The sequence below is a fragment of the Cucurbita moschata genome, unplaced genomic scaffold (assembly GCF_002738365.1).
Source record: "Cucurbita moschata cultivar Rifu unplaced genomic scaffold, Cmos_1.0 Cmo_Scf00020, whole genome shotgun sequence".
Taxonomy (NCBI): Eukaryota; Viridiplantae; Streptophyta; class Magnoliopsida; order Cucurbitales; family Cucurbitaceae; genus Cucurbita; species Cucurbita moschata.
In genome coordinates this window covers 3724441-3738717 of record NW_019268536.1, presented here as the reverse complement: position 1 = coordinate 3738717, position 14277 = coordinate 3724441, and the positions used below count along the sequence as shown (strand labels likewise).

The following is a 14277-nucleotide window of genomic DNA, read 5'->3' as shown; positions in this document are numbered from 1 at the left end:
TTAGACTTGAGTTTGGATTTTGAGCCTAAAGTCTAGATTTGAGGCTAGTTTTAATTTGATTCTCTTTTTACCTCTTCTACAATTTTCTCCCCTTTTCTCCTTGTAAATATTTTTGTCCTCGTAAATATTTATTTGAATATCTCAAAATTTGATGTTTTATAGTGTTAAGTAGGAGCTAGAGATGAGACATTTTTAGTGTTACTCATGTATGGATTCATGTACCTTCGTGTATCCAATTATTCACGTGTCCCAACAACTCATATATAAGTATGTATAGACTAATTCTAACCAAAACAAATGTACATCTCCCTTAATTCAGTAATAGTGATCTTGAAACAAATGGATTTTGTTTCCAATCATAAATATACACACACGTTCTCATACAAATATGATTTATGTAGTCCAAATATATAAGAGAGGCTGGTGAGCATGTTCCCTACAAAACAAGACCATTCTTAATGTTGTCATGATATGTTCATCTAGCTGTTATATGCAAAACTTCTTCCTAAATTAATTAATCCAATGAACACGAAACAAAATGTTAACTATAATTACGCCAAGTGAGTTGAGTTTGAAACCTTGTTCTTCTATTTTGTCTCGAGGCGAGAAAATGATAGTCTTTCTACTTTATATGAAGTCACCTCTCTCTACTTTCGAGGGGGGCAGGGGCTTCGATGTCTATCGACCTATCAACAACATTCACTGGAATGTCGCTTGTTTGATCATTTGTTCGAGATTGTTCCGTAGTTGGGATGAAAACATCTACATCAAAACCAAATACATCATTCTAAAGGCTTCAAAAATCAAAGAAGCTTTGAGAAATCTTACCTTGATGATGATGAAATAGGGATGGAAAGAACTGAAAATAAACAAGAGTGGCCACTAAAAGACCTGCACAAACAATAATTTCTTCCATAACCAAAATATTACAAATTATTTTAGAAAAGGTAAACAAAAGATTAAATCAGAAGCACTTACCCATGAGAGAACCAAAAAAGACATCTTGGGGATGATGCATATAGTCATTCACCATAAAGATCCCAACAACATAAGCAACCAACAAAGGGAAGAGAACCACAAGTAATTTTGCAACATGGCCTCCATGATCAAATACCTTCAGCTTTCCTGATAAATATAATGAGAGAAAACCAAGACCAGCAAATGACCCTGCCAACAAAACCATTCTTTTCTTACAAAAAAGGACTATTTCCATGGCAATATTTTAGGAGCTATATGATGGGATGACTTGAAATTGGTAATGAGTTGAGTGAAGGGAAGAAAAAGTGCATGTTTTTGCCTACATGAAGCATGACCACTTGGAAAACTCTTGTACCCATCCAACACGTAACTTTTCTTCCCATGGCATACCACATTTCCCATTCGATCGTAAACCTAAAGATATAACAAATGAATAACATTCGAAATGAAATTTGATTAAATCTCAAGGGCAGAAAATATAAGCATTTATAAGTGATGCTATGTCAAGATAGAACCCAAGTAGCAAGATTCACTCTAACAACTCAAGCCCACCACTAGCAGATATTAAATCTGATTAAATCTCAAGAGGCAGACAACATAAGCTATGTGGCACCCAAGTAGCAAGAAACATGGTAAGAACTTAAAGCCAACTGCTACGTATTGTTCTCCTTAGACTTTCCTTTTCCAGGCTTCCCTTCAAGGTTTTTAAAACGCGTCTCCTAGGGAGAGGTTTCCAAACCCATCTTGTTGAAATATGATTCAAAGTATTCAAGATAAATATATGATTTAAAGTAGTTGAGATATGATTCAAATATTCAAACTAACAAGATTTTAAAAGATTTCAGGAGATTGTCAATAGATTTGAATTTATCTAGATTTCCATGATTTACTATTTCTGGTACAGTGTATAAGCTATAAATACTGGAATTGTGTAACCCTCTAAGCATTGAGTCAGTAGACAATAATAAAGCACTGCAACTTTCATCTATTCCTATCTATTCCTATCTCTTTCACTATCCCTTTTTTCCAACAATTGTGGTATCAGAGCCAAGTTCGTTCGACACGAGGGCGAGTGATTATTTTCTTTCAGAAAACAAAAATGGTAGTAGCTGGTTTTTCTTCCTCTGCTCCGTTGTTACTAATCTTTAATGGTGAGAAATACGAGTGGTGGAGCATTAAGATGAAGACCTTGCTCAGATCGTAGGAGCTATGGGACTTGGTGGAGCACGGGTTTGCTGATGTATTAGAACCCACAATAGAAGAAAATGAGAGACTAAGAGAAACCAAGAAAAACGATGCTAAGGCTCTATTCATTATTCTGCAAGCAGTTCATGAGACTATCTTTTCACGAATTGCAGCAGCAACCACATCAAAGCAGGCATGGTCAATTCTACAGAAGGAGTTTCTAGGAGATTCAAAGGTCATGACAGTGAAATTGCAATCTCTAAGACGTGATTTTGAAACTCTACTCATGACGAATGGCGAATCAATTGCTGATTTTTTGTCAAGATCAATGGTAATAGTCAGTCAGATGCGTACCTATGGAGAGAAAATTTCAAACGAAACAATTGTTGCAAATGTGTTGAGAAGCTTGACTCCAAAGTTTGACCATGTGGTGGCCGCCATAGAAGAAGCTAAGGATCTATCCATACTCTCCGTTGATGAACTGATGGGCTCGCTTCAGGCTCATGAGGCAAGAATCAATAGAGCATCAGAAAGGAACGAAGAAAAGGCACTACAAGTGAAGGAGACAACCAATAACGAAAGAGAAAATATTCATTTAGTAGGTAGAAGTCGTGGAAGAGGAGGATTTCGCAACTTCCATGGTGGTCGTGATAACAGGTGGAGAAGTGATGGACAGAGACAATTCAATGAACAAAGAAATGTCATACAATGTTACCATTGTAGAAGGTATGGGCACACAAAATCTGATTGTTGGTATAAAAATCAACGAATGAATTTTGCAGCAGAGAATGAAGAAGAAGAAGAAGAAAAGCTGTTTGTGGCGTGCATGGATACTAATCCGGAAAAAGGTAACTTATGGTTTGTTGATAGCGGATGCTCGAACCATATGACAGGCACCAAATCCTTATTCAAAGAGCTTGATAAGACGCAAAAGATTAAGGTGCAACTTGAAAATACAAAAGAGATGCAAGTTGAAGGAAAAGGTACCGTAAAAGTCGAAACCAGTCACGGTAAGATAAAACAATTAGATAATGTTCAATTTGTACCTGATTTAGGGTACAATTTATTGAGTGTTGGACAATTGATGACCCGAGGACACTCAGTTCTATTTGATGATAACACATGTGTCATTACACGAAATCAGGCCATAAAGTTCAAATTGCCATGACTTCAAATAACATGTTTCCACTCCATGTTTCTAACATGGAGGATTTTGCTCTTACTGCTAGCATGAAAGATGATTCAACATTATGACATCCCAGATATGGACATCTTCATATGAACAGCCTGAAAATACTCAGGGATAAAGGTATGGTTTTCGGATTACCAAGAATTGACTCAACTAATTTATGTGAAGGATGCATTTATGGCAAGCAGATTAGGAAGTCCTTTCCTGTTGGAAAAGCTAAAAGAGCTTCACATTATCTAGAACTAATTCATGCTGACTTATGTGGGCCAATGCAAACGAAGTCCTTGGGTGGGAGTATATACTTTTTACTATTCATTGATGATTATAGTCGCATGAGCTGGGTTTACTTCCTACAACATAAGTCAGAAACGTTTCAGAAGTTCCAGATTTTTAAAGCTATGGTAGAGAACCAAAGTGGCTGTCACATTAAAGTTCTTCGCACAGATAAAGGTGGCGAGTTCATATCTAAAGAGTTCAATCTGTTTTGTGAAGAAGAGGGCATCCAAAGGGAATTAACAGCTCCCTACACTCCAGAAACTATTGTGGAGATGGCAAGAAGTATATTACAAGCAAGGAAACTTCCAAACCAATTTTGGGCAGAAGCCATAGCAACATCTGTTTATCTATTAAACATTTCACCAACAAAGACGGTTATAAATCGAACTCCTTATGAAGCATGGCATGGAAGGAAACCATCGGTAAGTCATTTACGAATTTTTTGTTGTGTTGCTTATGCTTTGAAACATCCTCAAACTCGTCAAAAGCTTGATGAAAAATCTGAAAAATGCATTTTCATTGGCTATTGTACTCAAACAAAGGCATATAAACTATACAACCCCGTGAGTGAAAAGATTTTAGTTAGAAGAGATGTAATATTTAATGAAAACGTGAGTTGGGTTGGAGTAAAGAACAGGAGCAGCAAAAGATTACAGTTGAAGTTTCACCAAATGAAGAGACAAGAGTCAACTCCAGTGCATCTCCCAGTGCATCCACTGTAACACAAAGTGTGTCAAATTCATCATCTTCAGCATCACTGAACAGCATTTCTTCTCTTGAAGAACTTTCGGATGAGACACCTCCAAGGAAGTATAAATCTTTAGCTGACATATATGCATCATGTCAGTTTGCTCTTACTATTTCATACCCTATGAATTATGAAGAAGCAACTGAAAAAGAAGATGGGAAGAAAGCCATGGCAGTAGAGATGCAGTCCGTTAAGAAAGATGGAACATGGGATATGGTTGACCTATCAAACGAAAAGTTTTATGGAGATTTACCAGAAGAGGTTTATGTAACACCACCAGATGGATTCATAGAGAAAGACAAAGAAACAAAGGTATACAGGCTGAGACAGACATTGTACAGGTTAAGGCAGACATACTTACGAAGGCCTTGTCAAAAGAAAAGTTCTATACTTGACATCTGTAACTTTGAATCAAGGGGGAGTGTTGAGATATGATTCAAAGTATTCAGGATAAATATATGATTTAAAGTAGTTGAGATATGATTCAAATATTCAAACTACCAAGATTTTAGGAGATTTTAGGAGATGGTAAGTAGATTTGAATTTATTTAGAATTCCATAATTTACTATTTCTGGTCCAGTGTATAAGCTATAAATACTGGAATTGTGTAACCCTCTAAGCATCGAGTCAGTAGACAATAATAAAGCACGGCAGCTTTCATCTATTCCTATCTATTCCTATCTCTTTCACTATCCCTTTTTTTCCAACACATCTTTGGGCTTTCTCTTTCGGACTTCCTCTCAATGTTTTTAAAACGCATCCGCTAAGGAGAGGTTTCCACACCCATCTTTAGGTTTTCCCAGGCTTTCCCTCAAAGTTTTTAAAATGCGTCTGCTTAGTGAGAGATTTTCACACCCTTATAAATAATGTTGTGTTTTCCTCCCCAACCGACGTGGTATCTCACATACACCTTTCTACAAATCCCCATTTAAATAGGTTTCAATTGTCATGTTTTGAAGCAACAAGCGTACGTACTTCATTTCCATCGGGAAAGCAACGCCAAAAGAAGTCGGGGCGTGGCCAACCAACAGCATTTTTAGTTGTTTCGGTGAGAACTCCTGTTACGAGCACAGAGATGAGAATGCCTGCAGTGATCCATATTAGAAGCTCAGCCACAAATTAAGCAAAAAGAAAAGGTTTAAACAAATTTGATGCATAATCACCTAAAATGGCATTATGAAGATGATAGGGGTCTCCCCTACGCATATACACCAACAGAAAGATTGCAATTGGTACCACAACTGCATACCACTAACACCACCATGCAATATACTAAATAATTATCAGGCTCTCCTTTCTCCCTCAAAGGATACATTTTTCATTATCTATGAAAATACTTGTCTTTAGTTTCTTTTCTAAATCAAAATGTTCTTGTAATTTTAGCTCAACTTTAAAAATGAAATCTTATAAAAAATTTAATATAACGAATAAATTGGGACTGTCGACCTTTGGAACGACGATTGTTGTTCTATTTACTAGGCTAGTTCAAATTGAGCAAATCTAGTTTATAGTTGAATGGAAAGAACATGTTGGATTTGACCCATGATCGGAATTATGTCGAAACAAGTACCAAAGGGAAAAGAAACCTTAAGCACTTAACTTTTTAATTCTCTATTTTTTGTTATGGTGTCGTGAAGAATGCATACTTCTCCAGAGTGGAGAAAGTACTAACTTAGTTTCCTAAACTTTCACTCTAAGCTAGAATTAAAATTACTAACGTCTTCTTAATTAAAATATAAAACTTAGTCCACAATACCATTAAGTCCACAATTCCACCCACAATTCCACCCAGTCTACTAATAATTCTCCTGAAGTTATTCACAAAGTTAGTAACTTATTTTACTATAAGCTCTTTCTTAGTGAGTTATTAAAGTTAGTGACTTATTCTACTATAAGCTCACAAGTAGAGATGACTTACTGGAACCGTCCAAAAGGGAACAGTGACGGACATCAATGGATATTTAAGATGGGCGATCACATCTCTCCCCACAAAACGTTTAAATGGGTGGATTAAGTATATCCCAACATACATAAACATGAGCACCAACACCATCAACCAATCCATCCGGCGGCTCCTAGGGGAGGTTACGGCGGTGGCAACAGTTTGAGAATTTCGGTGCGGTGGTTCCCTCATGGATAGGAAAAGAAAAAGAAAGAAAGGAAAAAGAAGGAGAGGGCAAGCGGTGATTGCTTTGGGTTCTTGTAAAAGGAGGTTCAAAAATTGGGAGAGAAAAGTGACAAATAGTTGGGAGAGAGTGGTGGTGGTGGAGGTGAATAGACACGTTTCAAAGGGTGCCACTGCACCTGTTTTATTGAACAAACAAAAGAAGCAAAGCTCCTTTTATTTTTATTTTTTTACATTGTTTTATTTTCTCTCTAAATCTATACCATATTTATTTTCATCACTCAGAAATATAATTATTTTAATCCTTGTTTTAAAAATAAAATTTGAATTTCAATAACAATCAATGTATTTAATGAATTACAGAACATATATACAACACAAAATTGATAAAATTAGAGAGAAAAACAACACTAGAGATATTATACTATTAATTTAGTAAACGAATGAGCATAAGTTAAGAACTTAATTTTGAATATACCTAAGCGTAATTTCAATTCTCATAGGTTGGAGACAAGCATTAGATGTAACCACTTTAAATAAATAAATAAAATTAATATAAAATGTTAAAAAAAAAAAAAAAAACTTACTTTCCCATTAAATATCCCTCTTTAAAAAATAAAAATAAAAATTAAATATTAAATAAATAAATATACCTGAATCCAAGCCAACTGTTCTTGGTTACCGTAAAATAAAAAATAAAAAAGAACTTTCCCCAAAATCTTCCTCTCCGACAAAATCCATCGTATATTCAGGTATGTATTCCAGTCATTCTATTGGGTGTTACATTTATCATGTTCTCAATACTATGGAGATGGGAGTTTCCGTTGGAATTCATTCCACTAAGTCAATTTCTATATTTCCTTGGGATCAAAATTCCATCAATTTCGTTACAATTAAGTTGATGTTGGTTAGAAAATTAAATACGAAAATAATTTATGTGTTCATGTGCATCAGGATACTTCTTTGTTTTGTTTTGTTGAGGAAGATTAGAAGTCCTAATCACATGCCTTGAAACATAGAAGAAGAAAAAAAATGTAATGCTATGACCTTAGAGATGAAAAGGGATGTACCCTAAGTATACTAGTAAATTTGCTTCAATAAAAACGACAAAGGGGACTTGATAGACGACAATATCCTATAGGCTGTTATATGTATTGAGAGTGGTTTTATCAAAAGAAAACTTCGTCACTACAAAATACATAATTATAAAATTGAAGCGTTGGTATGAACCAATATGAATTTATTATGAAAGACTCACTAGCTGAACTATGTAAAATTCATAAGTGCCTTTAATAAGGATTAAGCTTTGAGAGTGACAAAAATGTAGAAACTTCCTCACCTTGGTGTGAATGGAATGATTTAAGCTAAGTTTGAGAACGACCAAGGTGCAGAGATTGTGAGGTTGATTTAATGTTATTGAGTTATGGTTCCAATAAAGATTTATGATCATGATAAAAGTTTTATAGGAATTTATGATCACAATGTAACGCATGAAACTAATTAAACTATTCTAGTTGATGAAAGGAAGTAAATCATGTGGGAGATAGTGAGAAAGTTGGATTTAATGTTGAGTACTCCTTATAAGAAATTGAGATTTTTATGAATATCAAGGGACAAAATAAGGACTCCGAAGCGTGTGGACAAAATCATGGGAGCTTGTGGACGAAATCAGGACTCCGAAGCTCACAGATTTCCTGGACACTCTCCTCGACCTTCAGCCAACTGCCTAAACGTCCTCAAGTACTTGCAATGAAGAACGGAAAGGAAAATTGAGAGAGAAAAAGAGATCCAAACTTTGATGAGCCAAAAACCGATGTGCCTCTCACCTAAATCGACCAACCAACGCCGTGAAAGAGATTGCCAACCTTAGTACGTCCACTGAAAAGCAGAACCCACACAATGCCGTCGCTCGTGTTGTCGGAAAAAAATTCGAAATTTGGATTTTTTAGAAACCCCGATCTACCTCCCCAGAAGTCCACTAAACACGAAACTTCGTGGAAGAGAGGAGGAGAAGTTGATAGAGAGATAGGGAGAGAAAAGACGTCAAAAAATGTTGCAGGAAGGAGAGAGAAAAGTACCGAAAAATTGCACAACTAGTTTGTTAGCTTATTTATAACTGAGTCAATGGGTTATAAATAGTAAATAACGAAAAATTGCATAACTAGTATAACTATATATGGTAGATGACATATAACATAAATTGTCATAAATAGTAAATAGTAGAAGTAAATAGTAGAGTAAAAAGCTATATCGGTTAAATCTATATATGGTAGATAATTATATATAGTAGATGGTTATATCCGTAAAGTTATATGTAGTAAGCTGAACCATATATATATCTCTTTCGTCTTGTACAATCTGTTCGAAAGTGCCTATATAATTATCACAAATCTAAAATCATGCATCAAAACTTAGATAGGAAATCAGTGGATGTTAAAGGATGTTAGATATATTTCTGGTCTCAAGAAGAACTTAATCTCTATTGGTTAGTTGGACAGCATAGGTTGTGCAACAGAATTGGAAGAGTTCGTGGAAGATCATGAAGGGTGCTATGGTGGTAGCACGTGGCACAAAATTTGGAATCTTATACACCATTGCAGGGTGTATGAACATAGCTACTGTTGCTGAGAGTGCTTCAAACTCAAGTCTATGGCACAATAGACTTGGACATATGAGCGTGAAAGGAATGAAAATGTTGGCTGCGAAAAGAGTTTAAGAAGGTCTGAAATCTATGATGTGAGTCGTTGTGAGAACTGCGTTATGAGTAAACAGAAACAAATTAGCTTCACAACGACCCAAAGAATCGAAGAGTGTGCAGTTGGAAATGGTCCATACAGATGTGGAGCATGGTTCCAAGACCATGAAACAAGTGGGAGTTGAGCTTGAGTTATAAGGAAACTCACATAGTGATGTTGTAGCAGATACTCATGAAACTCCAGAGACTACTGTTGAGAAACCAGATGTAGAGCAAGGTTCCAAGACAACAAAGCAAGTGGAACTTGAGGTTAAGTTACGGAAAAAATCACCTAGTGAGGTTGTAGAAGATACTCAAGAAACTCTTGAGATTGTTGCAGAGGAACCAGCGGTAGAGCAAGTGACACTAGAATCGGTGTTGAGAAGATCATCTAGTACTATCGGAGTACCAGATATGTATGTAACTTCATTACACTATCCGTTGCTGATGAAAGGGAACCAGAGCCCTTTGATGAGGCCCTACAGTTGGAGGATACAACTAAGTGGGAGTAAGCCATGGATGATGGGATGTCTAGGCTTAAAAAATGTGTTGTACTGAGGTTGAGTACGTGACAATAGCTGAAGCTGGAAAGGAGACGATATGGATGATTGACTATACGGAAGAATTGGGCAAGAAGCAGCAAGAAGCAGCATGAGTGTCATTCAGTTGGTGAGGAACCCGGTCTATCATTTAAAGATAAAACATGGAAAGCGATACCATTTCACTTGCAGGTTAGTGAAAGATGGTGATGTCTTTTGAGAAGATAAAGGGTGCAAAGAATCCAGTAAACATGTTGACAAAATGTGTAGATGTTGGAATATTGAGGTTGTGCAAAGCCTCAATTGGTATGGTGCAGTGAAGATGCTCATGGTCGTTTGAGAATGAAATTCTTATTGACTATATCAGTCTCCAAGTGGGAGAATTGTTAGGTTATAGAGTCTGTTGCTTATTTATAGCTTAGTCAATGGTTGTACATAGTAAAATTATATATGGTATAGCAGGTAGTTATATATAGTAGATGGTTATATTTGGTAAAACTATACATATAGTAAGCTGAACCATATATATCCCCAGAGTTTTGAAAATGTACTGTATTCTCTGTATTGTCTTTTACGGTACATACTTGGAGTCATCAATACAAATTCTTTAGCCAATATTCTTCTTGTATTTTCTATATCCTGTTCTATGTGTTATCTAGATCGAGTGTGTGCGTTGTTATGTGATCCTAACTGAGTTAGGTGAAGAAGAAAGGATCCGACAGATATTGATTATGGTTGGACCCAAACGGCCTCAGCCAAACCCACGCACCTGCAGCCAACGTGAGCTTCGGCCCAGTTCAGCGACAGCAACCTGTGATGTAACCCGTGACCCACGACCTGCCTGCAACCCGGGTCGCCAGCCCAGCCTGCAAACCTGAGAGCCACGACCCAACCTGTTATCTAGCAGCCTAGCTTGCATCCTACGCACCTGCGGCCCAACCTGCAACCCAGTAAGCCCTGCCTGCAACCCAACGACCCGAGGCCCACAAACTGAGGCCGATATGTCACAGCAGCCCGCGCTTGTAGACGCGACCCGCGAGCTGACCCGAATTTTGGCTTGACCCGAGACGCTTGCACACGACGTGGCCCACTCCTTCACTGCCACGTGTCGACCAGCGGTGCAAGCCATTCATCTTGGTCGGCTTAGGTGGCTCGGCTCGGCTCCCAGCGGCTCCTCGGCTTATTTGGCTAGGATTTTGCCATTTTGGCCCAATTTCCATCGTTCCAACCATCTTGAACTTGTTGCAGCGTCAATGACGGTATTTGAGTCGTATTTCACATTCATTAGTTGAATTAGTATTAATGGTAAAATACTAACGAAATGTGACAGCTGTGTGATAGGAAACGAACTCTGACGACATTTAAAGCAGCTTTTGAGAAACAGGAGCTAACGTTAAAATTAAGGAGAACGCCGGCTAAGGCCAACCAAGTAAGTGGTCTTACTATAAGATAGGCTATAAATTGTATGAGCTATGATGTATGATTGATTGTGATTACTGCGAGGACGTATGAAATATTTATGATTTATGATGTATGAGATATATCGTATGATGTCATACGTGAGTTATATTACGATGTATGAGCTATGATATACATACTTGAAATGCTTGATGCATTTGGTGGCATTATGATGAGTATGATGTTTTGCATGACGTTTACCTTAATATGATGATGTTTTCCATATTAAGCATGTTGTGTGATGATGATTGCCATATAGCATCATATGACAGATCGACCTAGGACACAACCTTAAACGCATGAAAATATGTTATTAAAAGTAACAAAGAGATGAGACTAGGGTTATGTTAGAAAAGATGTTAAGATGAGAATTAGAGGGAACTCATGCATGTTGTGTGTACATAAGCATCGGGATACTTCTGTTTTATGATGATGAGTTCGAACGCGTTCAGATGATGATGACGGTGTTCATGGTGAGCAGTGGACTGCTGACCTCCAGACGTTGCTATGGACCCTTAGCTCAACAAAGGGTCTAGGAGGTGTGCAAACCGTCTGGGAATTCACAATCGCACGTGTGGGTCGTGTGTAGGAAAGTACTACACATCCATAGTAGTCATAATTGGAGGCCACCCTTAGTATGAGAAAGAGATAGAGATGGATCCCTAGAGCATGATTGCATGTGTTTCCATTTAGCATGACCCGTAAAGTGGGGTTACTTATTGAGTATTCTTTGAAATACTCAGACAGTGTGTCATATCATTTTTTCAGGTAAAGGCTAAGGCGTCCATATACGGATGATGGCCTCATCGCGAGCAGAGACCATAACATGTGCATAAAGTAAATGTATATTTCAATTCCTAGTCTTAGGTTAGAAAAGGTTGTCTTGCAACTCCATTTTGAATTATTTTGTAATTATTTTTTATTTTTTATTTTTTATTTTGAATTCCATTCGTCGTTTGAAACACATAAGACCATGACCATGTTTTCCAGAGATGAAATTGTTTAAATGTTCACGACATTTATGCTAGAAATGATATTTTTTAAGAGTTATATTGCGCATATTAACTGAGCCTAAGAACGTTAGTACCGACTTTGAGTAAGTAGAAATTTAGAATCCTTACATAACTTGTGGATACCTCCCCTATTAAAAAAATTATTTCATTGGTTTACATGTTTTATATCTTTCAAAAACTGAGGAGCATTGTATAATTAAGTAGTGGTATGTTCAATTTTTCTAATGATCTATGATGTATAAAGAAAATTGAAGCATAGAGAGAGAATATGAAGTGATTCACTTTTATTTATAGTTTTGCTTTTTTAGTAGACTGAGGTGAGGAATACAACTTCATTCTGTAGAGAAGGCTTAGGGAAGGAGAGATTGTAGGTCTAGCAGGTGGGGATGGGAACCCCACAGGAAGAAGCTATCTTTTTAGCATTGGGAGACTCTAAATAAGGCTTCAATATTGGGCTTTTCAGGTATTCACAAAGGCATCCCTCTTGCTTCTTCACTTTATCACAGCATTCCGCTGTCGGCGGCTCTGAGGATTTGATTGCAGGAAGACATGCTCTCATCTCCATCGGATCGCACTTCACCGCCTCTGCCACTCCAGCTCCAGTGAGCAGCACCACCATCGCCACCACTGCCACCAAAAGGCAAACCCTTTTCTTCATTGTTGTTGAAAACAAAGATGAATATATTGGTTGTATTTGTGATGAAGTTTGAAGTAGTATTTATAGCGCTTGTAAAGTGGAAGCTGTGCACACAATACTTGCTTCTGGTCAGTTAGGAGTGCAGCCAAATTAATAACATCAATTACCATATATATATAAAGAGGAAACGGAAGCCAACAAAGTGCCTAAAGTAGACATTTTTTTAGTGGGGTAACGGAAGGTAAAGGTCGCAAACCACCAAATGTAATAAAAACGGATTGGTGAAAACATGACAAAAGTCATACGTCATCTAAACGAGGAACATAGGAGGCATATTAGGAGTGACAGTCTCTCTATTCATGTGACACCATAAATAAAGTTAAGAGAATCTATCATACCATCATACTATTGTGAGAATTGATTGTTATAGAATCTTTTAAATAGGAATTAGGAATGATTAATCTTTTCTTTCTTGATTTAGTTGGGTGATTGCAAAAATCTCATTCAAGAGACTAAGAGACTAGTTTCATTGCTCTTTCACTCATTTTAATATCTTTGAATAATATTGTAACCACCACAAAATTAAAAAAAAAAAAATGCAGGAGAATTTTGGTAAGGTCGTTCCAACACTTTAAATCATAGACTCTAGAACAGGTGCTATAGACAAACTTTACCCTATACTCAACCCTTCATGTTAAAATATTTTCTATGTGTTCCTTATTTTGTATTTTAACAGTATTTTATATCTTAAGTGTGTGCCCACACCATTTTGTTATAATGTAAATTAAGTTTTAAATTTTAATGATTTTATTTATCGAAAAAAATTTATCGGTCTTTTAGAGCCATCGCGTTATCCCGATCCTTACATTTTTTCTCGATACTTTAGTGCAACAACTATATGGTACCACTGTGAAGACACAAACTAACTCAAAAATAAACTCACTTGGTTGAATTGTATTGAAAACTAACTCAAAAATGAAACTCACTTGGTTGAATTGTATTGAAAACCAACTAACTTGGTTGACTGCCTTACAAACTAATGAATTTAGCCAACATAAAATTAGCCAACTCCAATTTTAACAACCCACTAAATAACTTAGTGGTTTTAAACTTCGTAAATAAATGGGCATCCTAGAAATATGGTCTAGGCCAGCTATTTCAACCCTATAGAAATGGTCTACTACCACCCTTTTAACCATTTCTCCAACTTATGGCAGGATGCTTTCAGTTTAACTGTGGTATTACACACATCCCCCATTGACTTAAGTAGTTTTATGATCGCATAGAACTTTAGTGATTTCGTCGTAATATCTGCAACTTTTAATTGTGCTTCAGCTCAATAACTCCATCTTTGATCAAATCACGCACCAAAAAAAAAAAAAAAAAAAAAAAAA

General features: G+C 36.7%; 1 protein-coding gene across 1 annotated transcript; it reads right to left on the bottom strand.

Annotated features, from left to right (window-relative positions):
• Positions 1-255: 255 nt before the first annotated feature.
• On the bottom strand, positions 256-6548 carry LOC111457457 (putative lipid phosphate phosphatase 3, chloroplastic). The gene is made up of 8 exons (XM_023099661.1): positions 6296-6548; positions 5541-5628; positions 5353-5462; positions 1302-1392; positions 979-1167; positions 829-891; positions 556-762; positions 256-436 (listed from the first exon to the last, which is right to left on the bottom strand). Exons 1-7 carry the CDS (start codon positions 6509-6511, stop codon positions 638-640), a joined length of 882 nt encoding a protein of 293 aa, XP_022955429.1. The 5' UTR covers positions 6512-6548; the 3' UTR covers positions 256-436; positions 556-637.
• Positions 6549-14277: the final 7729 nt, after the last annotated feature.

What these genes read in the sequence shown, in the direction of transcription:
- LOC111457457 (XM_023099661.1), bottom strand. Translation starts at nt 6,511, where the DNA reads ATGAGGGAACCACCGCACCGAAATTCTCAAACTGTTGCCACCGCCGTA. An exon ending in TCCAAGTGGTCATGCTTCAT is followed by an intron (nt 1,168 to 1,301) that starts GTAGGCAAAAAC and finishes TTTTGTTGGCAG; the next exon opens with GGTCATTTGCTGGTCTTGGT. An exon ending in CCTATTTCATCATCATCAAG is followed by an intron (nt 763 to 828) that starts GTAAGATTTCTC and finishes GTTTTGATGTAG; the next exon opens with ATGTTTTCATCCCAACTACG.